Here is a 23,270-nt window from a genome sequence, read left to right as displayed (position 1 = left end):
AGTTGGAAGGGGCTACAAGGACATCAAGTCCAACCCCCTGTTCAATGCAGGAATAAAATCAAAGTATATCTGCCAGGTGATTATCCAAGTTTTTCTTGAATGCCTCCAGTGTTGGAGCACTCACTGACTCCTGAGGTAACTGGTTCCAATGTCGTACTGCTCTATATCACTGTTATAAAAAGCTGCAGACTTTGGCTATTAAAGCAGTTAAGAGTAGGCCCATTTGAATCAATGGAATGTACAGAGAAGATGACTCATCAAGTCCTCGTTGATTCAGTGGGCCTACTGTAGTGCAATTTACTATGCTCAGCATCAGGATATGGACCATTGTCAGCAATTCCAGATAATTCTACTTCTGGTCAAACTTTAGCTAGCTTGTAAAGTTAGTAAATGAGTGCTAAATCCAAATTAAAGAAATGATCATTGTAGCGCAGTACTGAGTACGTATACCACTGCACATGTTCAAGCCTAAATTTAGTGTTAGTCTTGGTTAAACTACAGTTAACTGTCATACAAGAAGGAATACAAGCAGTAACTTGTTAACCATCAGCAATTTGCTGCACAACTTTATGCCATTACACTTACACTGGTGTAACTAATCTTTAGAATTCTAGTCAACATGTGGGAGAATTCCTCTTTAGCTTACTGTTTTTGTTGATTCCAGATTCTTGCAGCCAGTACAGAAAATCGACATGAATCTCACTGATCTTTTGGGAGAACTGCAGCGGGATCCTTGGCCTGTTCCCCAGGGCAAAAGACCTTTACGCTCTTCTGGAGTTGCGCTTTCCATAGCTGTAGGACTGCTAGAGGTAAAGTCATTATCTCTTAAAAGCTCACAGATTTTTAGTTTGGCTAAAGTGTTAGCAGCCTTTATGGCTTGCTTAAGAGTTAAAATGGCTTGCATTTGTTTTAAAATGGCAAAATTCTGAGGATTGCTTCCTTCATTTGGAAAGATTTGACAAAGGCTTTTCTGAAGTTTTTTCTTTGCAGTCGTTTATTTTTGCAGTTGCAGAACTGTGATTGCTACAGTTGTCATTAGATTATAACTGTATGGATGTTAGCCTTAGGTAATACTCACACTGCAATCTGTTTTAAAATGTGAATAATTATATCTGAATATAACAAAGCAGTGTAACTTCAAAAGGCTTTACTTCTTGATCTGAAACATATTTGCTATCCCACAGTGTACTTTCCCTAATACTGGTGCCCGTATAATGATGTTTATTGGTGGACCTGCTACTCAAGGACCTGGAATGGTTGTAGGGGATGAATTGAAATTACCTATAAGATCTTGGCATGACATTGAAAAAGACAATGCCAAGTATGTTAAAAAAAGTACTAAGGTAAGAGCATTTTTTAACCATTTTCTGATTGTGTAATTTGGAAACTGTATTTGGAACATATGTACAGTGATAAAGAAATCAGACTTAATATTTCCAAAACTTCACATTTTTGCAAACCCCCCAAAGTACTAGACTGATGTCTTAAAAAGTAAGCCAATAAATATCTGTTTTCTGTAAATGGATTTTGAGTTTATTAGTCTTAACATTTTCAAGGAGGATGGTGATAGAAACAAGACCATTGCAGAAAAGAGCACTCCAACATCCACTTCTCTTCTATCTTCCCTGTAGCTTTTAATAACACTTAGACATAAGGTTGTTCCTGCCCCTACCAGTGACAGGCAACCATGTGAAGTGCAGCAAGGAAACTGATAATCTGGTGAGAGCTGTTTTGCCAGTTAACTGAATCTTAATCTGTGTGAGGCTCAGTTGAACAGTTTGAAGAAAAAGTGCTGAACCCATTCTAGAAACTCGTGCTCCAACTGAAGTAGCAGGCTTATACCTTCTGTATCTAGTTCTCTTTCTCAATGTAAATATTATCAAGCATGCTTTAAAAAAATCCAAAAACCAAAATTGTATCTCCTGTGCTCTTTCTTGGGAAACAAGGACTGGACATTATAATATGTATTCTGATAAGTATTCAGCTGGAATGCTATAGTATCTTTTAAGTCTGGTTGCCTGCCAAGACTTTGGACTAATAATCATCCTGAAGAAAACACAAGTCATGGGCCAGGGCGTGGACACACCTCCCTCTATTACCATCTCCACACAAGAATTGGAGGTTGTTCATGACATTGTGTACCTTGGCTCAACCATCTCTGACACCCTCTCTCTGGATGTCGAGTTGGACAAACGCATTGGCAAAGCAGCTACCATACCATGTTCTCTAGACTCACAAACAGATTCCAAAATATCTTCTGTATGGAGAATTTGTACAGGGAAATCGCCCCAGAGAGAGACCACAGCTGCGAAACAAGGATATCAGCAAGTGGGATCTGAAGGCCTTAGGAATGGACCTCAACAGATGGGAAACCCTGACATCAGAGCGTTCAGCCTGGAGGCAGGCAATGCATCATGGCATCTCCCATTTTGAAGAGACCATTGTCCAGCAGCCCAGGGCAAAGAGTCAGTCGCGAAACCAGTAAAATCAGGGAGCAGGACGGGGGACAGATTGTATTTGTTTTCAGTGTGGAAGGCATTGTTACTCTTGAATTAGCTTCTCAGCCACACTAGATGCTTTTCCAAGTCCTCTATTCAGAGCACATTACAGTACCATAATCTCTTGAGACTGAAGGGTGCCTAATCTAATCTAAAAAAATGGTTGCCTCTGAAGTGAATTCAGAAAACAGTACATCCAGAATGCAGCAGCATTCCGAGTGAATGTAGATTGAAAGCCCATACAAATACAGCAGCACTGCTTTCCAGTTAGTTTCTGGGTTCAGTTCAACATGCATTTATACTGTAGATGTTGGGTTTTTAATTAAAAATGAAACATGTTTATCAGATTTGGAAGTGTTATTCTTTCTTTCTCTTTGTTTGTGCCATGTTTCCCCGAAAATAAGACTTATATTTAAGTTTGCTCCAAAAAACTCATTAGGGCTTATTTTCAGGGGATGTTTTATTTTTTCATGTACAGCAATCTACATTTATTCATATACAGTCATGTCATCTTCTTCTGGTCGCTGCACAATGCTGCACAGTGGTGGTGGGGTTTCGCTTACTGGGGGCTTATTTTTTGGGTCAGGCTTATATTACGAGCTTCCTGAAAAATCACACTAGGCCTTATTTTCAGGTCAGGTCTTATTTTTGGGGAAACAGGGTGTCAGAGTGTTGCACAATTTAAAATATGGATGTATATGAAATATAGGTACAATTAAAAATAAATTAAAATGTTAAGAAAATTAGACTATTTTACAAAAGAAGATCTGGCAAATTTACAGTGCAATCTTTTTGGATGTAAAGGATTGACTGCAGGGTGGATTTGGTTTAAATAATAAAAAGTTAGATTTCCTGACGATTTCAATTTTAAAAAATAATTTTTAATTGTGATTTTTAATTTTTTTAAAAAAATCAATCCACCCTGATTGGCTGGCTGCATGACATTGCCCAGGAGACACCCAAATGTACTCACAGTGCTTTCTCACTCTTATGACTTGTACAGAATCAGTTTATTTCAAACATGGGAAATAAATGTTTGCACTGGAGACTTTATGCCCCCCTATCAAAAGCAAAAGCAAAAAGCATGCTGCTTATATACTGCCCCATAGTGCTTAAAGCATTCTCTGGGCGGTTTACAATTGAATTATACAGGCTACACGTTGCCACCACCCCTCCCCCAGCAAGTACTCAAGGTGTTTGTGCAGATGAAATGGGTACTTAAGGTGTTTGTGCAGATGAAATGCTAGTAGTTGATTTTATAATTTTACTGTATAATTTTGCAATGTTTAAAATATGATTAGATTATAGTTATATTAAGTGCCCTTGAATACAGATTCTGTTTGGCTGTAATGGCTTATAACACCTCAATTTCTTTTAATCAGAAATCTGCCTGATACCAGAAGAACCACATTTGCTTATAAATTTCAGCCATTTACTTTATTTGCCCGACAAAAGTCTAATATTGATATCTCGCGTATCTATTTATGAACGAAATAAGTTTCATAAATACTTTCTTTTACTACTTGTGTAATGTTTTAAAAAAACAATTAAATACTGTCTGCTGACATAACAGTCATATCTCTTAGAATAATTGTAAACTAAAGTTTTGTTTGAGTATTAGTCTAGCTAAAAGGCCACTAATTGGAATATGATTTGGGAAGTTCCCTTTACTTTTTAAGAATAATCATCCAGATTCTAAAGTAGGACATAGACGTGCATGTCTTTATGAAATATCTAAAGAATTTGTGTTATGAGGCAGCTTTATAAAGCTATATAAATACAGTTAATGAATAAATTTCATCCTTTTTTATGTCATTTAAAAAATACATCTAGCATTTTGAAGCTCTGGCAAATCGTGCTGCTGATGCAGGTCATGTTATTGACATCTATGCCTGTGCATTGGATCAGACTGGTCTTCTGGAGATGAAGTGCTGTCCTAACTATACAGGGTATGTGTTGCCCTTTTAAGGTAGTATATGAATGATTATATGGAGAAACAATGTTCTTTTATTCAAGGGAAATATTATTTAAATTAACCTGTCAAAGAACAAACCAGGTCCAGAAGGAAATTTCATTTGTTCACTAGCCCACTTGATGTCTTATCTTTATAGTACTTTCTGATACTCTGGAAGGGAGCAAAAAAAGTCATATCAAGATGGCACTTGGAGTATAACCTGTTGTATGTTTGCCCAGAAACATTTTACAAGTTTAATGGGGCTTGCTCTGGTGGGGGGGTGTATAGAAGTTTAGAACGTTCCTGTGGCTAGACTGCTGGATAAGATCTGGTTTGCATTCTAAATACCTCTAATGTTTTAGATTCCATAACAATGAAAAGGTTTTATAACATTGTTTTCTGTCTTGCAGATTTGTATCCCATTAAAACTATGTGATGGTTAAAAAGCAGACAAATACCATATGGTCATTTACAAGGCTGCTCAGTTGTGGGAGGGTGCCTCTTTCTTGTTCTAAACCATTTTGTCAAGAGCACCTCAGCTCTTGTTTGAAAGAGTTTGTGTTGTTTTTCCATCTAAACAGATGCATTCGTGTACTAAAATAGTGTACAAATTAAACCACTATTATTATTATTATTATGACTGTAACCTGTTAGCATTTTAGACCCCTTTCTTTTACAGTGATGCCCCACATGACGACAATCCGTTCCAGGAAAATCGCTGTCAAGCGAAATTGTTGTCATGCGAAAAGCCTTTCCCCATTGGAAAGCATTGAAACCCGGTTTAATGCGTCCCTATGGGGAAATTACCTTGTCGTCCAGTGAAGATCGCCCATAGGGGAAGCCATTTTCTGAGCGCCAATCAGCTGTTAAAATGGCTGCTCTGTGAAGCATGGGTCTGGAAAAAACAGGGTAGCCATTTTGCGGAGCCGGAAAAATTGTTGTCTTGTGAACAAACGGTTCACGAAGCACAGACCTAATCGATGTCCAGCGGAATTTCCCCATAGGAAACATCGTTTTGCGATCACTATAGCGATCGCAAAAAAGTCATCATCCTGCAGTTTTGTCGTTTAGCGGGGTCGTCCTGCGGGGCACCACTGTATATAAACTCAGGAAGAGTTTCATTAATCTGATTGAGAAGACTGTAGTCCATAAATATTATTTCATCATAAATGTGTTAATCATTAAATATTACATTACTGTTTCCTGTATATAAATCAAAAATAATTGTTACTATTAAGGATTACAATAATATTTAATGCTCTGAAATAGCATTTCAGTAGTAGTCATTTATTTGTTTTATCATACATTTTCTGACTGTTGTAGCAATTGAGCAGCTCCATAAACGATCATATGATATTTGTTAAACATTGGTTCCAGTCCAGAGAAGGTTAGTTGCTTCTAAAGAGCGCAGTCCTGTACTGTATATGTCTGCTTAGGTATAAACCTACTTACTTAACTGCAGATAAGTATGGAGTAGATTGCAGCCTTATTGAAATTATTACACTACCTACTCCCACTGATTTCATTGGATTGAGCGTGACTACCTTTCTCTGAATTGGAGCCACTGTTTTGGATCTTGAGAAGAAATGGGAGAAAGGCTTAACAAAAAGTGACTTTCATGACCCCTGATTCCCTTCCAGAGGGTTAGGGAACCCTTCTGAATGACATAAAGTTTGGCATTGGATGGTGAGGTGGAAACACTTCAATTGCGGAAAATCGGATGGAATCATCTTGTGTAGCTAGGGCTCCAATTTTCAGAGGAAGACTCTTCAGTTTTTAATAATCTCCTCAACATCCTATGCAGAGCTTGCTGTATTCAGGATTGTCCTCCAACCTTCTAGAGGGCTGCCAGGGAGATGAGACTCTCTCGTGCTAATGTATCTCAGAATCCAAGGCTTTTCTGTTTAATCTAGTCTGTTGTGAGAGAGATGCCCTCATGTTGGCCAGTGATGTGTCAGTTTTCATGGCCGTGCTTTGTTATTACATAATTTTTCGTATATGAGCAGTATTCAAAAACCCCACAACATACCAACTAATATGGCTGCTCTTCAGAGACTGCCAAGTATTTATTTAAATGTGGTGTTCACTTTTTAACTTGAATGGTGAGGCATGGCTCTTCACATGGATAAGTGTGTGAATCTCTGGTGATAGGACATGGTACAACAATTTAATGTGCAATCCTGAATTGCAGTTTAATTGGTCTTTGTTGATTTCCATCTATGGTGTGCCTAACACTCTCTTGGTGATCTTTATGTAGGGGTTACATGGTAATGGGAGACTCTTTCAATACATCCTTATTCAAACAAACTTTTCAGCGTGTGTTTACCAAAGATGTGCAGGGACAATTCAAGATGGGATTTGGAGGCACCTTAGAAATTAAGGTAAGACTGAAAATTTACTGTAGGTATATAAAAAGGCCTACTATTACATCATAATGAAACTACTGGAGTAAACTATTATTGTGTGGAGTAAGTCAGATTTTTTTTGTTTAGATTTTCAGTCCTTATGCTTGAAAATAAACTTTTGCTTTGAGAGAGACAGTGACTATGTATTCATTGCTTGGCAAAACTGTTATTAATTCCTGTTCCGCATTTACACAACAAGTAGCTGGGCGTCTGTTATGTATATCTGTGGATATAACTCATTCTGTACCATGCTGTAGCATACTGCTAAGTAGGTTATTTAGATTCCACTCACAGTACATATTGAATATTGAGGAGAAGATTTTCTTTGATGCAAGAACAGAGACCTAATTTATCCTGCGTGTACAGCACTTTGACAATAGGGTATGAGATCTGGGAAGTAGTTTGATGTCTGTTTCACAACATTTTATGTTGCTGGAAGCACAACACATAAAGGCAAGATAATATTGGAGGGAGCTACTGTATATCTTAGTAGTAAAGTATATGTTTTGCATATAGAAAGACTCAGACTACTCTCTGGAATCTCTTCTGAAAAGGATCTTATGCTATAGAGTGGGATGGGGAATGTATGATATTCCAGAGGTTGTTGGACTACAGTACCCATAATTCCCAATATTCACTGTACTGATTCTGGAAGATAAAAAGTCTTGTAACATCTGAGGGAACACCCATTTTCTACTTGTGCTGTTGAGCTACCACCAGTGAGAATAGACGGTACAAATAAACAATGTTGTGGTGAGTGGGCTAACCATGGGACTCTTGGCCAAAATCCTGTTGTGCACCTCTGAATGTGCAACAAGAATGAAGTTGTCATTGACTGATTGCTGTTAATTAGAGATACCTTATTTTTTAGTTTCAGGGTGCACAAGCTCACACACTGTGAGACAAACTCACATACAGATTTTCATAATTGAAAAAGGAAGTCTTTAATCAGTGACAGTCTACCATTGTCTACAAAGCCTACAAAACCTATATCACTCCTTTTGTGCAGGTCAAACCTGCTCAACAGTATTTTAGCCAATATAATGCCTGTTTCAGTATAACTGACTATCTTAATGTCAGTCTCAGTAGAACAATTTCATATTTTCATATCCACAGACTATAGGGCTCTCAGCATCTTCAGTGGTATTCTAGATTAAATCCCTGCTGTAAGAAGTGATCCATAATTTCTCCCAGCAATATCTGTACAAAACTGCTCTTGTAAAGGAAAATAAATGTCTTGAATTTTTTGCTTTTGTAATCATTTGGAAGGATTTAGATCTGTAAATGCCAAAAGGGCTTGAATGCAAAGGAGTACATTTTGCAAAGAGCTCAAGGGTGATGTTTGACTGATCCAGCAAATACAATTTAAAGGCAGTAGTCTTTTGCATACTTATTGGGAATACAGTACTGTAATTCATATGAAATTCAAGTAGGCTTGGAGAGAGATGGATAGTCTTGGATGGATGGATGAATCCCAACTTTAGTACAAATCATGGCAGGGATCTAGTTGCAACTCCTAAAGTCCTGTAGCATTAAGGAATTGGTGCTTTGGTGCTTGGGGTTTGGGAAGAGGGATGACAATCCTAGAATGTTCTGGAAGTTCTTTTGTGAAAAGAACATCTAGCTAGCCTGCTCCATTCTGAATAAAACCCCTTTCCTTTCTCCAATCTACTGTTAGCACTGCTGTTGGTTTTAAAGTTGATTTATAGATGTGGCAGATTGTAAGATTGCCTGTTGTTTGATGGAATGTATTTTTAATTTTTAAACTCTTACCCTGAAACCTGTTTAGACATCAAGAGAAATTAAGATATCTGGAGCTATTGGACCTTGTGTATCACTCAATTCTAAAGGACCCTGTGTATCAGAAAACGTAAGTTGACTTACCTGAGAGTCATTGATTTTATTGCTTGGTTGTACAATTTGTGCCATTGCCACTTTTCACACATGAACTTTAGAAACCAAATTGTTGCTGGAATACTTTGAGATGTGTGGCATACTCTTGGAGGCAAGGGTTTGTTGCTCTTATAATCTTGTTTGAAACAGTATAATTAGCATATTGCTGTTTCCAAAGGCACGCTTCAATGAAAAGGTTTCGACTTCTGTCCTTCAGACTGCAAGTCTCACATTCTCTCTCTCTCTCTCTCTCTTTCTCTCTGAGTCAGCTATTCTATATTACAGTACAAGCTTTCCTTGTCACATAGAAATTCAGCAGGTCCTGTTCTCTGACAGGCTATTTTTTGACTAAGCATTAGTGTGAATTGTACAATAGAAGTTATACCGCACCATAGTTAAACTATGTAAGTATATGCTTGGCACTAGTGGCTGGATTACTAAAGGAACAAATCTATCTTTGAGGAGCTGGAAAGTTTAGGGATTAAAAGGTAGGGATCAGCCCATGAAGTTTGAACTTTTAATCCATTTAATCCCTTGTGTTGCCTCTTGGAGTTACTATCATTTAGCAATAGTTATATAACTGTCTAGCAGTATAATATATCTTGTTTCAGTCCTGTTTTTCTTTGAATATGTGTGCCTAATGTCTCATTTTGTGGCAATATATTGTTTTGTTTTGCTTTTGTCTCAGCTTTAAGGCAGCATTCTTTCTCTTGCCTTTTTAGGTTTCTTACGCAGTTTTGACAAAGTGACTGCTAGACTGTGATTATCTGTTCTACATTGATTAATCTGTTCTAATTAATCTCTTTCTGATTCTGAAGGGACATGGCTGCTCTTCTGTGCATTTTACTGTGGAAAAATGCACTGAAATAAGTGTAACCATCAGAGTTAAATGCACTGGATCAGGCTGTATATAATGCAATTACCTTCCATGCCCAACTTTTTATAGGGCTGTACCCCTTACCATACAGCACTTTGAAAATTAAATTCTGTAATTTCCTTTTCTCTTCCTCCGTCTGATGTTACCACCCAATAGCTATGGCTGCTTATTTTTACTGCTTATTATTACTAAAGAAAGCAGTAAAGGTCTACAGTATGAGGAAAATACAACTTTGTCATATCTAAATAACTGAGTCAGCAAATTGAAAGGTCCATGAGTTACTGCAGGAATTTTCCAAAACATTTTACAGTTGTAGTGGTATATAGCAGGTTCTGTTCTTTACTGAAATGCTATCTCTAACACTTTTACAGGAGATAGGAACAGGAGGTACATGTCAATGGAAGATTTGTGGACTTAACCCAAGTACAACCCTAGGATTGTATTTTGAGGTGGTTAATCAGGTAAGAGAAATGTCAGAGAGAATACTTACGGTAGTTTACAACAGAGTAAAATGGTATACTAAAAGTTCTTGGAACTTTTTTCAAGAGCCTCTACAGGCCAGTCATAATACTTGACTGTGCTATCTGAACATTAGGTATGCTAATAAAAATTGTTAGTGCCAGATGTCAGAGATGAAGAAATGTGATGTTTTGATACAATTTGATTTCCAAAGTACTACACATTTCATAATTATATATTTCAGTTCTGTCTGGTGTAATCTAGTGTCTTTTCTTTCTTGAAAACAGCACAATGCTCCCATTCCTCAAGGTGGACGGGGTGCAGTGCAGTTTGTGACTCAATACCAACATTCAAGTGGACAGAGACGTATTAGAGTAACCACTATTGCCAGAAAGTAAGCCTCAGTTTTTGATTTGTTGATCTAGAATCTGTGGCTAAGTGATGATATTTTGCTTAGCATTAGGCTGTCTCCTGTCGTGTCATTGCTCAAGTGGAAAGGACTTCTGCTTACATAAAGCAGTGTGTAAAAATGTTGCCGATTGCACCATACCATAGCATCCCCCCTATCCCTCCTGTGACTGTGGAAACATCTGGAGTAGTGCAATATATGATGCACAGGGGCAAGCTTGGTAGATGCCTCATCTGATGTAAATAGAAATGTTTTATTCTATGGCAAAGGATCTGCTGAATTTGTAGATTTTTCCTGGGACTATGAGAATTTCCAGTAGAGCAGCTTATTACTGGCATATTGGGACCAAACTACGTATATGTTATGGTGAGTTTGTACCAACATTCCCTCTAAGTTGTGTGGGTGCACAGCTGTGCAGTGCGGTATTGGTGCTGCACACCTGCAGTTAGTTTTACTGCTCATTTGGTTCTGGTCACAGCCAGAACTTTGTGTTACACGGAGCAGGGTTTCCACTCATTTATGATGGAAAATAAGAGACAATGTTAGTCTGTACTTCAGATTTTTTTTTTTTTACTTACAGTAGCCACAGGGAACAAGGTGCACAGCAACCCATGCCAGAAGTTCTTTCCTTCAGGAAAGCATGAATTTTTCTTGGTTTTGCAAGGTCTAGTTTGAGTTAATGTATAAACTAGATCTACAGGAATTGTTGCATTTGCTGTATAATAACCTATGTATTTATTAGTTCTTATATTACATAAAGGAAGCTTGTTTTGATTTTTGCAATTTGCAGAAGTAACATGGAGTTGGGAATGTTCACATGTAAATTGCAAAGTCTGTGCTGGACAAATGTGTCATAAAATCATTGCTGTTCTTTTGCAGTTGGGCGGATGCTCAGACACAAATTCAAAACATTGCGGCTTCTTTTGACCAGGAGGCAGCTGCCATTCTTATGGCCCGGCTAGCAGTGTACCGGGCTGAGACGGAAGAAGGACCTGATGTTCTTAGGTGGCTGGACAGACAGCTTATCAGACTGGTAAGAGTCTAGGAAGATTTTTAAATAGCTCCCCCGGCAGATATAGACTTGTTCAAAGTTGTTTCTCTTTTGCCCTGAGGATTCTACTCAGTAAAGACCAGAGGTGGATATGTGGCATGTTCAGTCCTTTGCCAGACCTCCCCAACTTTTATGCTTTGTTTACTTTGGGATTAACCAAATTGGACAATACTGTTTAAAAACAGTTTGGCTTGAAACAATTACTGAGAGACTTTAAAAGAGGAAAGTGCAAAAGCACGTTTGTAGTTGAATATGAAGAGGACAAAGATAAAACTATAGAACAAGTATATAATTTCAATCTTTAAAATCAGGAGTTTGAATTTTTAAAAAAATTCTGTACTTGATTCAGTTATCAGCCCAAATGAAGGTGGTAGTCAAGAAACCAGAAGAGGACAGACAGATCATCGATACCATAGTATTCCTGTGGTCCACCTGAAAAACAAAAAGTGGATTCAGTAGCAAATTGTGAGATCAATATGGTGTAGCAGATAAGAGTGTTGGGCTAGAATTCAAAAGATCTAGGACTCAACAGACCCCACTTGGCCATAGAGACTGAGCTGGAGGTGTCAGTGTTAAACAACTCCTTGAATATCTCACATACTGTAGTAGGGCTCATATTTCAAGATATGAAATAAAAACCAGAGCAATATTCTGCTTTTGTTACTCTCATCTCCATATCTTTCCAGGGATATAAATATTAAACAGTTCTTAGTTTAAAAGCAGAAAAATGTTCAGCTAAAAAACTTTTGCAACAGATTTGAACATGGTAAATGCTGAAGTAGGCATGATACCATTTAGCAATGTTATTAGTATTATGTGCATGGCTACTTTAAAGTCACTAGCTGATGTGAGAACCTGGTCTGAATAAGAAGTACAGGTCTGGGGCTTTCAGCCTTTCCTCCTGGCAGAGTCCTGATGAGAACTGATGCCTTGTGTGCTTACAGTCTACATTGGAAGGAAAACAACTATTCATACCAGTGAAATTCTTTTCAATATAAATAAGCAGAGCATTCCTGATAAGGATTGTTCTCTTCTGCTTTGAGGATTGTACTCAGAAATGACCAAATATAGACCTGTAATATGCTCATTTTTTAAAAATTATTTAGAAGAGGTAGGAACTTATCTTGTAGCAGTTGTTGGGTTATGGCAGTCTTTAGCCCTGCCAATACAACCAATTGTTACAATATCTGGAGGGCTACAGATTTCCCAAATTTTGACTTTAAAATGTATATATTTCTGTGTCTCAATTTTTGAAACAATAGTGCCACATTGAGAAATTGGACTTTTTTCTTTCAGTGTCAGAAATTTGGAGAATATCACAAGGATGACCCAAGCTCCTTCAGATTTTCGGAAACATTCTCCCTTTATCCACAGGTGAACAGGAAGGAATAAAAACGGAGAAAACTCATATTTTAATGTCAATCTTTGTGTTATTGTAAAGTGTCCATAATGGCCTGGGTGGGTAGAAAACACTTTAAAAACATGCAAACAAATCCAGGTAAAGGTGGACTTTATAGAGTAATAGGACATATTTTATAATATTTCTCAGGTTAGCCTTTTAGTTTCTGTCCTCATTTTTAAGACTTTGTCTTTTTAAAAAGAAACACAGAGCCTCTGGAATTCAAACCTTGTTTGGAATAACTATGCTACTACTGTCCTACTTTTTGTCCTATTTTAGAGTCTAGCATTGAGTGCTTATAATTTACATTTCTGTCTCTGCACAATGGATTCTTGAATTCCTCCTGCCTTCATATAACTGTTAATGTCTTTACTATTTTCTTGCCTTTTGCTGGGAAGAGCAGCTCTTTACATTTATTTCATTGTGAACTACTCTTCCCACTTGTGGGATCCATTTAAAGGTCTTATCTGATCAAATTCTTAAGATTTCTGCTGCCCTAAAAGATCTTTGCTCTCTTAGGGAGATTACAAACCTGGACTGAAGATGATCAAGTCATTTTTGATACATTTAGCCAGCCACTTGATTGAGTTATGGCACTTATGGTACTTCAAGAACATTGATAGTTCAGGATGATAATCTCAAAAAAGGGTGGGAGAGGAAGGAAGCGCATATGTTAGATTTCTATCATTCTGCTTCTGATTTTTGTGATCTAAATCTTGGGGATACAGTAGTGGGTTGGATCCAAATTTAGGTATGTGCAATTGGCCTGTTGGATGGGGAATGTTCCCATGGGAGCCACTTTAATCTCATCCTACTCAGCAAAACGTCACAGAAAATACTAGTGGTCAGTGAGGAAAGGACAAATTTGAATTCTTAAAGATTGGCTAGAAATACTGTACATGAGCAGAGGTAGAGGGTGGCAGTGAGGAGGAAAGGGAGGGACATCCACTGCTGCCAGCCCGGGTATACATGCCTAAATCTGGATGCAAGCCAACATGTTCTCGTTCTGAAAATTGTTTGGAGGATCTTGGCTGTAACTGGGATAGGAGTTGGCTTCATGTGTACAGAAAAAGGTATCTGAAGTTTGAATTGCAAGGTTTAAATGATAAGATTGATTGGAGAGTCCAAATGGATTTCTTCTGAAATGTGTTTCTTCAGATTCTTTTTATTTTAAATCGGCTATAAAATGTTTGGGGAGACTTTTATTTTAATGAGTATTGAAAATTTCAAAGATGCTGCTATATTTCTCTCTTGATTGTAAGGCATCTTGTTTATTGAGACAGGTACTTACATTAAAGTGACATTAGGCTTTCCAAAATCTGTCAATCTAAGTTTCCCTAAGAGCATCAACCATTTACCCAATTGCTGCCTGTTTCTAGCTTTGTTTTAAAAGTTTATTATTTAGTTTAATTTGTTCATTTAATTTAATGCACTTGATTATGTCACATTTATTTTAGTATTGTTATTGTCTGTGAACTGCCCAGAGTGAGCACTGGTCAAATGGGTGGTATAAAAATCAATCAACCAACCAACCAACCAACTAACCAATCAAACAACTAGCATGAATGTGGCTTGCATTCATATCATTAAAATTGACATAGCAGGCAGAAAAGGGGTTCAAAAAAAGAAAAAGTTTTTATGCAAGAAAAATATTAGAGAAATAGTGGCATATTAAAGATTTTTGATTTTATGTTTAGTGGTAGGAATTAGAAGACTTGCTTGCTATAAGCATTTGTGTTTCCTCAAGCATTTGTGTTTCTTCACAATTGTTACTGAATATACTTTGTTTTGCAGTTTATGTTCCATTTAAGAAGATCGCCATTCTTGCAAGTTTTCAACAACAGTCCTGATGAAAGTTCCTATTATCGCCATCATTTCATGCGCCAAGATCTGACTCAGTCACTTATAATGGTCCAGCCAATCCTCTATGCCTATTCCTTCAGTGGACCTCCAGAGGTAGTGTAGCTTAGAATCTGTAAAAAGAAAGCAAAATACTGGTTTTGTTTATTTCTGTTCTTCTTATAACAGAGGTAGATAACACAGAGCCCCTGGGCTGTGCATAACCCCATCTTATTTTGCAGTTGTCAGAGTCCACATCTAAAAACAAAGACAAATATTGTTCATCCATAAAACAAGGCACACAGCTTATCGTGTGCCTTGATTGGACAAAAAAGACCCTCTGAATTTAAAACTAAATGAAACAAAACCACTTTGGGTCACTTAGAGTTTTGATTTTTCAGCATCGGGGTGTGTGTGTGTGTGTGTGTGTGTGTGTGTGTGTGTGTGTGTGTGTGTGTGTGTGTGTGTGTGTGTGTGTGTGTGTGTGTGTGTGTGTGTGTGTGTGTGAGAGAGAGAGAGAGAGAGAGAGAGAGAGAGAGAGAGAGAGAGAGAGAGAGAGAGAGAGAGAGAGAGAGAGAGAGTGTGTGAGAGAGAGAGAGAGAGAGGGAGGGGTGAGGGGAGTTGACCCCTGATTCTGCCAGAGTTATCTACCCTGGTTTTTACTCTGTTTTATCACAAGGATTGAAATACATGTTAGCTTAAACAGTGCACTTCAAAACATATGAAGTAAAATCATCCTATATTCATTTGACCTTTGCCATCAAATGCCAGCCCCCAAAATTTGTTGTATTGATTCCACATAATATCCCAATTTTGGTTGTGTTTTCATATTGGCTTGAGAGACCATACTCCTGTTCAATTTTAAGGAATTCTTCTCTCATACTGTAATATGTGAGGCCTCTGTGAGAGGGTTTTGGGGGATGTGAAAGAAGATATGGAAGGAGAATAAAAGGAAGATCAGTTGTATGAGCCTCCATTTACACAAATGTGCAGTATGAAAACAAAAGTGTTTAGCTATTAAAAGATAGTGGAAATCTTTGTATATTTTAATACATAAATCTAGAAAAATAGTTTGGTTTTTCGATTCTGCAATGTAGCTGACATTTTCCTTCCTATATATACCAGCCTGTTCTTTTAGATAGCAGCAGTATTCTACCTGATCGCATTCTGCTCATGGACACATTCTTCCAGATCCTCATTTATCATGGAGAGGTAAGAGGAGGTCAATTTTCCACATTCTATCCTTTGGCCCATAGGCATAAGAATCATAGCTAAAAATCCACACTATGTTTATTTTCACAAGTAGATTGTCTGTGGGGCAGCTTCTGGAAAAGAATGTCTCAGAAACCGTGCTGTGTGCATGATCCTTTATGCCTTGCAAATCCGTTATGCACAGACATTTAATATGTTCGTTTTAGAGTCTTCTTGGAATATTCACTGTTACTCAGGGATGGGTACATTTGTTTCTGCCCATGTTCAGAGCAGACGTGGCACTGAACAAGGCTGGATGTTATCTAAAGTTAAGCTTTATTACATTTTGAAGGAAAAAAATTACAAGAAGTAAGACAAAGTAATGCAAAAGCAGAGCCTCATCACAGGCTTTTTTCCTGGGCTTGTTTTAATTAAAGAAAACATATATAGAAACATTTTAATCATAGCAATATACAAAACAGAAATCCCTCATACATCTAACTTGATACAACCGTGGGCATCCTTTGTTCCTTAGTGGTCAGAGTGCAAGAATCAAACTCATGAGCTTTTTCTGAGGTTTTTCTCCCCTTCATGAGAGAGAGAGAGAGAAACTTTACTGGGACACCAGCCTAAAGATCCTTGATTGGCTTACACCTGTGAGACAGATGGTAGCATCACTGCTGACATCACTGACTGCCTTTCCCCTGATATTAATTTTTTCTGGCATGTTGTAAGGCTGTAACATGAAGAATAAGTACTTTTTGTTTATGTTGCCCCAGAATGGCACAGATGACTCCATTGCCATGACAGTCAGTAAATGGAATATTTTTAGTTTATTTGCATTAGCACGCCTGGTGCTAGATAAATAGTTCTGTGGCCCAAAGCCTGTGACTTGCAATCTGCCTGCACAGCAGGAGTGATGTCATAATTATAGGAGATTGCTGCTGACAGAAGACTTTTAAAAAGTTGGGATGCACCCAGCTTTGTCTCACTGTGTGTAAACCATGCATACCCGAAAATGAAAAAGGAAGATTTTGCTGCTGATTAAAGAACGTAATTTTCAAATTTGGGGTTTGCATAATTCACATGCAATGAGATGAAATCATGTGCACCTTGAAATTGCAAAAAGAAGTCTTTAGCAGCAGTCTTCTGCTGATTATGAGATAATCCCTGTTGTTCAGGCAAAGCTGTGCAACAAGATTCTGGTTTATGAATAATCACTGATGTACTTCTATTGAGAACACTAGGATTAGACATCATATACTGTATAATGGAACCAGAGGCACAGTGAACACTGAGAGACTTATCAGAACCATTATTTGAAATACTGTACAGTGGTGCCTTGACTTACGAACGTCCCGGCATACAACCATTTCAAGTTATGACCAGCTCCAACCATAAAATTGTGCTTCGACTTGTGGCCGGAGCTTCGAGTTACAACCAGAAAAAGGCAGGGGGAAAAGGCGGGGAATTCAAATCGCTAACCGTTGGTGGCAATTGTAGCTCTTTCGCCCTAGCAGTTAGAGAGTGTGCGATCGGAGGAGGCTTTGGACTGCCTGGTAAGGTAAGGTGCTGCTTTCTACTTTTTTAAAAACTGCTCTGGGTGGGTTTTGCAACGTGGTTTTGGGCTGGGTGGTGGGATTATGTTTCTATGCTGTGATGGGTCTTGCAGGGTTTGTTTGCTTTTTTGGAGTTTTCCCCCCATTTCCAATGGGTCTTGTAGGGTTTGTTTTGCTTTCTGCTTTGCTTTTTTTGCATTTCCGAAGGGTCTTGCACAGTTTGTTTACTTTCTGCTTTACATTCTTGCATTTTTGATGGGTCTTGCACGGTTTGTTTTGCTTTGCTTTTTTTGCATTTCCAAAGGGCCTTGCATGGTTTGTTTGCTTTTTTGCTTTCTGCTTTCCTTTTTTTTTTGCATTTCTGATGGGCCTTGCATGGTTTGTTTGCTTTTTTCTTCCCCCCCCCCCTTCGGCTGGAACAGATTAATCGCGTTTCCGATGGGTCTTGCAATGTTTTATGGTTTTTGGTGATTTTTTTCCTTTGGCCAGAACAGATTAATTGCATTTCAGTGCTTTCCTATGGGAAATGGTGCTTCGATTTATGACCATTTTGAGTTATGAACGGAGTTCTGGAACCAATTAAGTTTGTAAGTCAAGGCACCACTGTATATTTTTTGTTCAAAACATAATGGCATCTGACTAATGAGCTGCCATCATTTATTGAATACTAGATGACTTGCGAAACAGTCTGGTTTACTGTCTAATTTCTAGATTTTGAAAAGCTGTTATTTGTATAAATCAAACAGTATTTGAATCGTTATTCCCTAGACCATAGCTCAGTGGCGCAAGTCAGGCTACCAAGACATGCCAGAGTATGAAAACTTTCGCCATTTGCTCCAAGCTCCAGTGGATGATGCACAGGAAATTCTTCAGTCCAGATTTCCAATGCCACGGTACATTGATACAGAGCATGGAGGTAGTCAGGTAAATTAATGCTTCTTCAGTTTATAAAATCAAGACAACCCACATTAAGAATAACTTTTTTTGGACAAATCTTTATTTCATACAATTGAAAGGGGTATGAATTGTGAGTGAGCATCTGGCATGTCACAGACCTAAAGGCATACTCTGGGGCTGACTTCTATGTTTCTAGCTTTTAGTTGCTTTGTTTCTGGTTCCAAACTGGCATCTTTTTGAGATGTGATTTTGATAGATCACAAGAAATTTCAATGCACGCTGTGCAGTGGCTCCATGGCCAGGCTTCCTTGTTGCAGTACCTGACTAAGGCAAGAACACTGAGGCCTCAAATTGTAATGCTGCTCTTTGTTCATCTTTTGGTCAGTCATCAAGTAATATATATATACAAAAGTATGATGACATCCTAATATACACTGATCTCAGTCTTGATTGTTTGAAGAAACATAGCAATGGATGGTCATGTGTTGCTACCAAAAAATGCTAATTAATTTGTTTCTGAACAATAGGATTTTAACACTTTTATATTAGGGGTCTTTATAGATTTCATAGCTGGGTGGGAAGCCCAGTGAGTTAGGTGTCTAGCTGCAGCTCTATAGGTTGAGAGTTTCATCCCCACACTGTGCCTTGTGGGGTAAAAAAGCCAACCTGTGTGGCCTTGGGCAAGCTGCCCAGTCCCAGTGCTTCCCTGGAAGGGACTTTTAAACCACTTCTGGGTCCTCTATGCCTAGAAAAGCCTGGAAAGGGTCACTGTGAGCCAGAATTGGCTTGAGAGCATGCAATTATTATTATTATTATTATAGATGTTGAAAACTTCTCCCATTTTTGTTGTTTTCTTTGAGTTATAATTTTGTAATTTGTGAAGAAAATTGCGAAATTCGGTATTTGAAGTTCATGAATTTTATCAGTTACTTACCACGTACCAGTTTCATGGAAGTGTGCAGCATGATTAACACAGAGTTAACTTCAGAAATGTATTGTAAATTAGGAGGCCAAATAACACATGGTAGATTTTCTGAACATCAGAGTAAAAATATTCAGTATAGATGTTATTATATAAATAAGAAATATCCATATATTGTGTTGGAAAATGTGCAGTCATGTAGAGTATTTTCCTTTGCTTCTCATAATTTAGCATTGTTACATATTTTTAAGATTAATGTAACCTAAAAGCATTTATTTAGCCTGCAATTCTCTGCCTGGAGGTTTTTTAGCAGCTACTACAGGGCAGGAAGTAGCTGCCTTATAGTTGCCATTGTACAATAAACATCCTTATTTTATGAAGCAGAGACATTTTCTTGTTGAAATATAAATAATAATTAAAACAAATACCCAGAAAAATAATTTTATTTTCTTTGCTTTTTTATAAAGGCCCGTTTCCTGCTTTCTAAAGTAAACCCCTCTCAGACACATAATAATATGTATGCCTGGGGGCAGGTAAGTTTCAATAGAATTAACTAAACCTGAAACATCACGGGAAGTCTTTCTGTTAATTTGAAACTTCTGCTATGAAGCAAAGCCTTCAGAGTTTTTAATATGTAAATATGGAAGCATTCTTTAGTAAAGTATATTACAGTTCTTCTGTAAGGCAAAAATAATAGAGGAAACCAGAAATGATATGTTGTATGGAATTTATTGCCATAGGATGTTATCATGTTATATCATATAAAAGACTAGACAGATTAATGGAATATCATCTAGAAATATGCACATGAAGCTAAATTAATGGAGTTTGCATGACAAAAAAGTATTACTTTCACTCTAAGAAAACATTGGTTTCCAAATGGGAACAAGGGATGGGAGATTGGGAATTTCACTGGGAGATGTGCTGGGGGTGCAGCTTCTAATACGAATTTATAATTTTTAAGCTAAATATGATTTTATATGTTTTTGTTCCTTGAAAAAAACTGTAAGCCACCTTGAGCACAATATACAGTAATATATGAATGAATGAATGAATGAATGAATGAATGAATGAATGAATGAATGTTAGTAAGTTGTAAACTAATGGGTAAGGAAGGAGACACACACACACAGTGATATCAAAGCACTGGCATTAGCAAAGAGAGCCGTATGAAGGGGAGGGAATCTGGGATGATTTGGCAAGATACAGTGGTGCCTCGCTAGACGATGATAATCTGTTCCACTGAAATCGCTGTTTAGCGAAACTGTTGTCTAGCAAAAAGCATTTCCCCATTGAATGCATTGAAACCTGTTTAATGCGTTGCAATGGGGAAGAATCGTTGTTGTCTAGCGAAGGTCAGACATAGGAAAGCAGCTTTGCGAACCACCGATCAGCTGTTTAAATCGCTGTCTTGCGAAGCTTAGGTCCCCAAAACACCTGTTTTGCGAGCGCGGAGGAAGCTGTCAAAATTGTCATCTAGCGAAAATCGGTTTGCGAAGCAGGGACCAAACATTATCCAGCGAAATTTCCCCATAGGAATCACTGTTTTGCGAATTGCTATAGCGATCGCAAAAAGTCAATGTCTAGCAAAAAAACGGTCATGCGGGGTAACTGTCTAGTGAGGCACCACTGTACCTTAGAGGTAGGTACACAGTCGGTATTAATGGATGTGTTCCCCCTTTGTTCTAGTTCAGCCCCATTCTCATTCTGTCCCTTTTTGCCTCACAGCAGATACTACGACTGTGAGAGAGAACAGATTGCAAAAAGTACTGTATTAAGCAAAGCAAATGGAAAAAGAGACATCCAGTAGAGTCACATTTAATTGTGTTTTCTAAAAATTTCCATTTCCTTACAGGAATCTGGAGCACCCATTCTTACAGATGATGTCAGTCTACAAGTCTTCATGGACCATTTGAAAAAACTTGCTGTATCGAGTGCTGCCTAAAAAAGCATGGAGTATATAAATGTTTACTAGCTGAAGCAGCGTTTCAGCTCTATTTTCCATTTTATGTGTTAACAAAATGGATTCTCTGATGTGCACAAGCTGCCTGACTACATCTTAAAGCAATGCCGTTTTCAAGGGATAGCATTCATTATCCAAGGCCTAAGTGCAAGCTATAGTTCTGAAAAGTAAATTAAATTTGGAATTAATCTTTTTGATTGTCCTGATTATATTGTAATTTGTCTTTGTTCACTAATTATAACTTTGTACTATTTTTTATATTTTCACGGTGAAAAATATTCTGGCTTGCACTGCAAAGACATAGTAAACATTGTAGAAAAGGTCCATTGTCAGCTTTGGACTTCCATGATTTGCCTTGTGGCACTTTTATGTGTATTCCTTTTGGCTAGAAAAGAACAAAGAAACTGACGATAAAATGCTGAAAATCCAACTTTCTGAAATCTAAAGATATTTATTTTCTGTAATCAGTTATACACTGTTGGTTTACTAAGCATTCTTCTTTGTTTGTTACTGTGTTTTGGTAGAATATTTTTTCTATTTCTCCTAAATGAAGAAGTTGAACAAGCAGAAATTAAAAGAGGTATTGATTATTATCCTCAGCATACATTTTGACAATCCTCTGGATAATTTCTGGCAAAGCCTGTAAGTGCTACAGTTAAATCAAACACTTTCGAATCTGACTGCCCTCAGAACAGAGGAGAATAGTGTATATCCTCCACCTGTCACCAGTGTATAATCAGGGGAAAACACTCATAGTATAGTAGCATAAACAAAAAACATATTGCTGCCTATTTCCACAACTAAAGTATACTTTTCTTTATTACAGCCATATAATGTTACAGCATTTTTTTGGTTGTTGCTTGTTTTATTATAAATTATGCAGGTTGCAGTTTTGTTGAAACAGTATTACTCAGCACCGTAATTGTAATAAATTTGGCAATACTCAGTTTGAATGTTATTTCCTTACAAGCAAATAAATTTTGGTTTTAATAATAAAACTTTTATGTAGAGCAGATTTTTTTTTCTATACAAGTAAGTGCTTCTGATAATAAATTAATCTATTTAGTAAAAGAAGAAAATAATTAATGCTTACACAGACACCAGAGCCTGAAAGTAGCACATTCTAAATAATTTGGCTAAAAGGGTTTGTTAGTGTTGATGGACTCTGTAGCTTTTTTTTATAAGTGAGCTCTTTTGAAATTATTATTACAAATAACAATAGATAGGGAATTATGGCCAGGCAGATTTCTATTGGGCTGCAGCCTTAGTGTAATTCTTTGCACACATTTTTCTAAGCCTCAAGAGGGCAGTAGCAGCTTATTATGCCACAGCTTCCATTGACACCCATGTGCCAGCTTTGATTAAATTGTAATCTATTATTAGGAGCTCTGCATGATAACTTTTAAATGCTAGAAATATAATTTTCCTTCCTTGCCTTTGTAGATAGTCAATCCAGTGATATACAGTCACTTCAAATGAAAAGTTCTGTTGAGGAATGACCTTAGGTAGTTAAGTTGTTCTACCTGAGTAAGTCTCTCAAGGGTATTGGAGCTGCAGAGAGATTGTACAGCATCAGTTACAAATTGCAGTATCCTGAAATATGGAATGTAAAAGAGTGAATGAGGGACTGAATCCCATGTTTTCAAGGTAAAGCAAATTGAAGCATTTGGTATTAAAACTTTTAAAAATGGGCTGTGTCACAATTTAAAATGTACTTATCTATGTATCTTTTAATCTACGCAGGCACAGGTAAAAAAACACAAATATATTTTTGGCCTAAAGAAAAGTATAGAGTGAAAATATTGAATATTTTTAATACAATACAATTGGGCAGAAAACACCTTTGAGCCCAGAGCTTGAAGAAGTTACATTTTAAGATTCAGATTTCTAACACATGCTGATGGAGATTTGAGGGGCTGTAGCCCCAAAAAAGTAACTTCTTAAAACTCAGCTG

The 23,270-nt window shown here is 37.5% G+C and overlaps 1 protein-coding gene and 1 long non-coding RNA gene across 3 annotated transcripts in view; one reads left to right on the top strand and one right to left on the bottom strand.

Annotated features, from left to right (window-relative positions):
• The window catches only part of SEC23A (SEC23 homolog A, COPII component), a 31,689-nt gene extending 9,375 nt beyond the window's left edge, over positions 1 to 22,314 (top strand). For both annotated transcript variants that reach the window (XM_078392593.1, XM_020807238.3), the window contains exons 7-20: positions 665 to 809; positions 1,185 to 1,343; positions 4,332 to 4,447; positions 6,710 to 6,833; positions 8,647 to 8,727; positions 9,999 to 10,088; positions 10,374 to 10,480; positions 11,375 to 11,528; positions 12,843 to 12,920; positions 14,740 to 14,901; positions 15,910 to 15,996; positions 18,303 to 18,458; positions 19,821 to 19,886; positions 21,209 to 22,314. In XM_078392593.1, coding sequence (XP_078248719.1) covers positions 665 to 809; positions 1,185 to 1,343; positions 4,332 to 4,447; positions 6,710 to 6,833; positions 8,647 to 8,727; positions 9,999 to 10,088; positions 10,374 to 10,480; positions 11,375 to 11,528; positions 12,843 to 12,920; positions 14,740 to 14,901; positions 15,910 to 15,996; positions 18,303 to 18,458; positions 19,821 to 19,886; positions 21,209 to 21,298 — 1,615 coding nt within the window. In that variant the 3' untranslated portion in view covers positions 21,299 to 22,314. The remainder of the gene's footprint in view (positions 1 to 664; positions 810 to 1,184; positions 1,344 to 4,331; positions 4,448 to 6,709; positions 6,834 to 8,646; positions 8,728 to 9,998; positions 10,089 to 10,373; positions 10,481 to 11,374; positions 11,529 to 12,842; positions 12,921 to 14,739; positions 14,902 to 15,909; positions 15,997 to 18,302; positions 18,459 to 19,820; positions 19,887 to 21,208) is intronic.
• LOC144589003 (uncharacterized) overlaps positions 19,401 to 23,270 on the bottom strand; it is an 83,866-nt gene continuing 79,996 nt past the window's right edge. The window contains exon 2 of the long non-coding RNA XR_013544822.1: positions 19,401 to 19,464. This is a non-coding gene — a long non-coding RNA (uncharacterized LOC144589003). The remainder of the gene's footprint in view (positions 19,465 to 23,270) is intronic.

Source organism: Pogona vitticeps, chromosome 1, assembly GCF_051106095.1.
Source record: "Pogona vitticeps strain Pit_001003342236 chromosome 1, PviZW2.1, whole genome shotgun sequence".
Lineage (NCBI taxonomy): Eukaryota > Metazoa > Chordata > Lepidosauria > Squamata > Agamidae > Pogona > Pogona vitticeps.
This window is presented reverse-complemented; position numbering and strand designations above follow the sequence as displayed.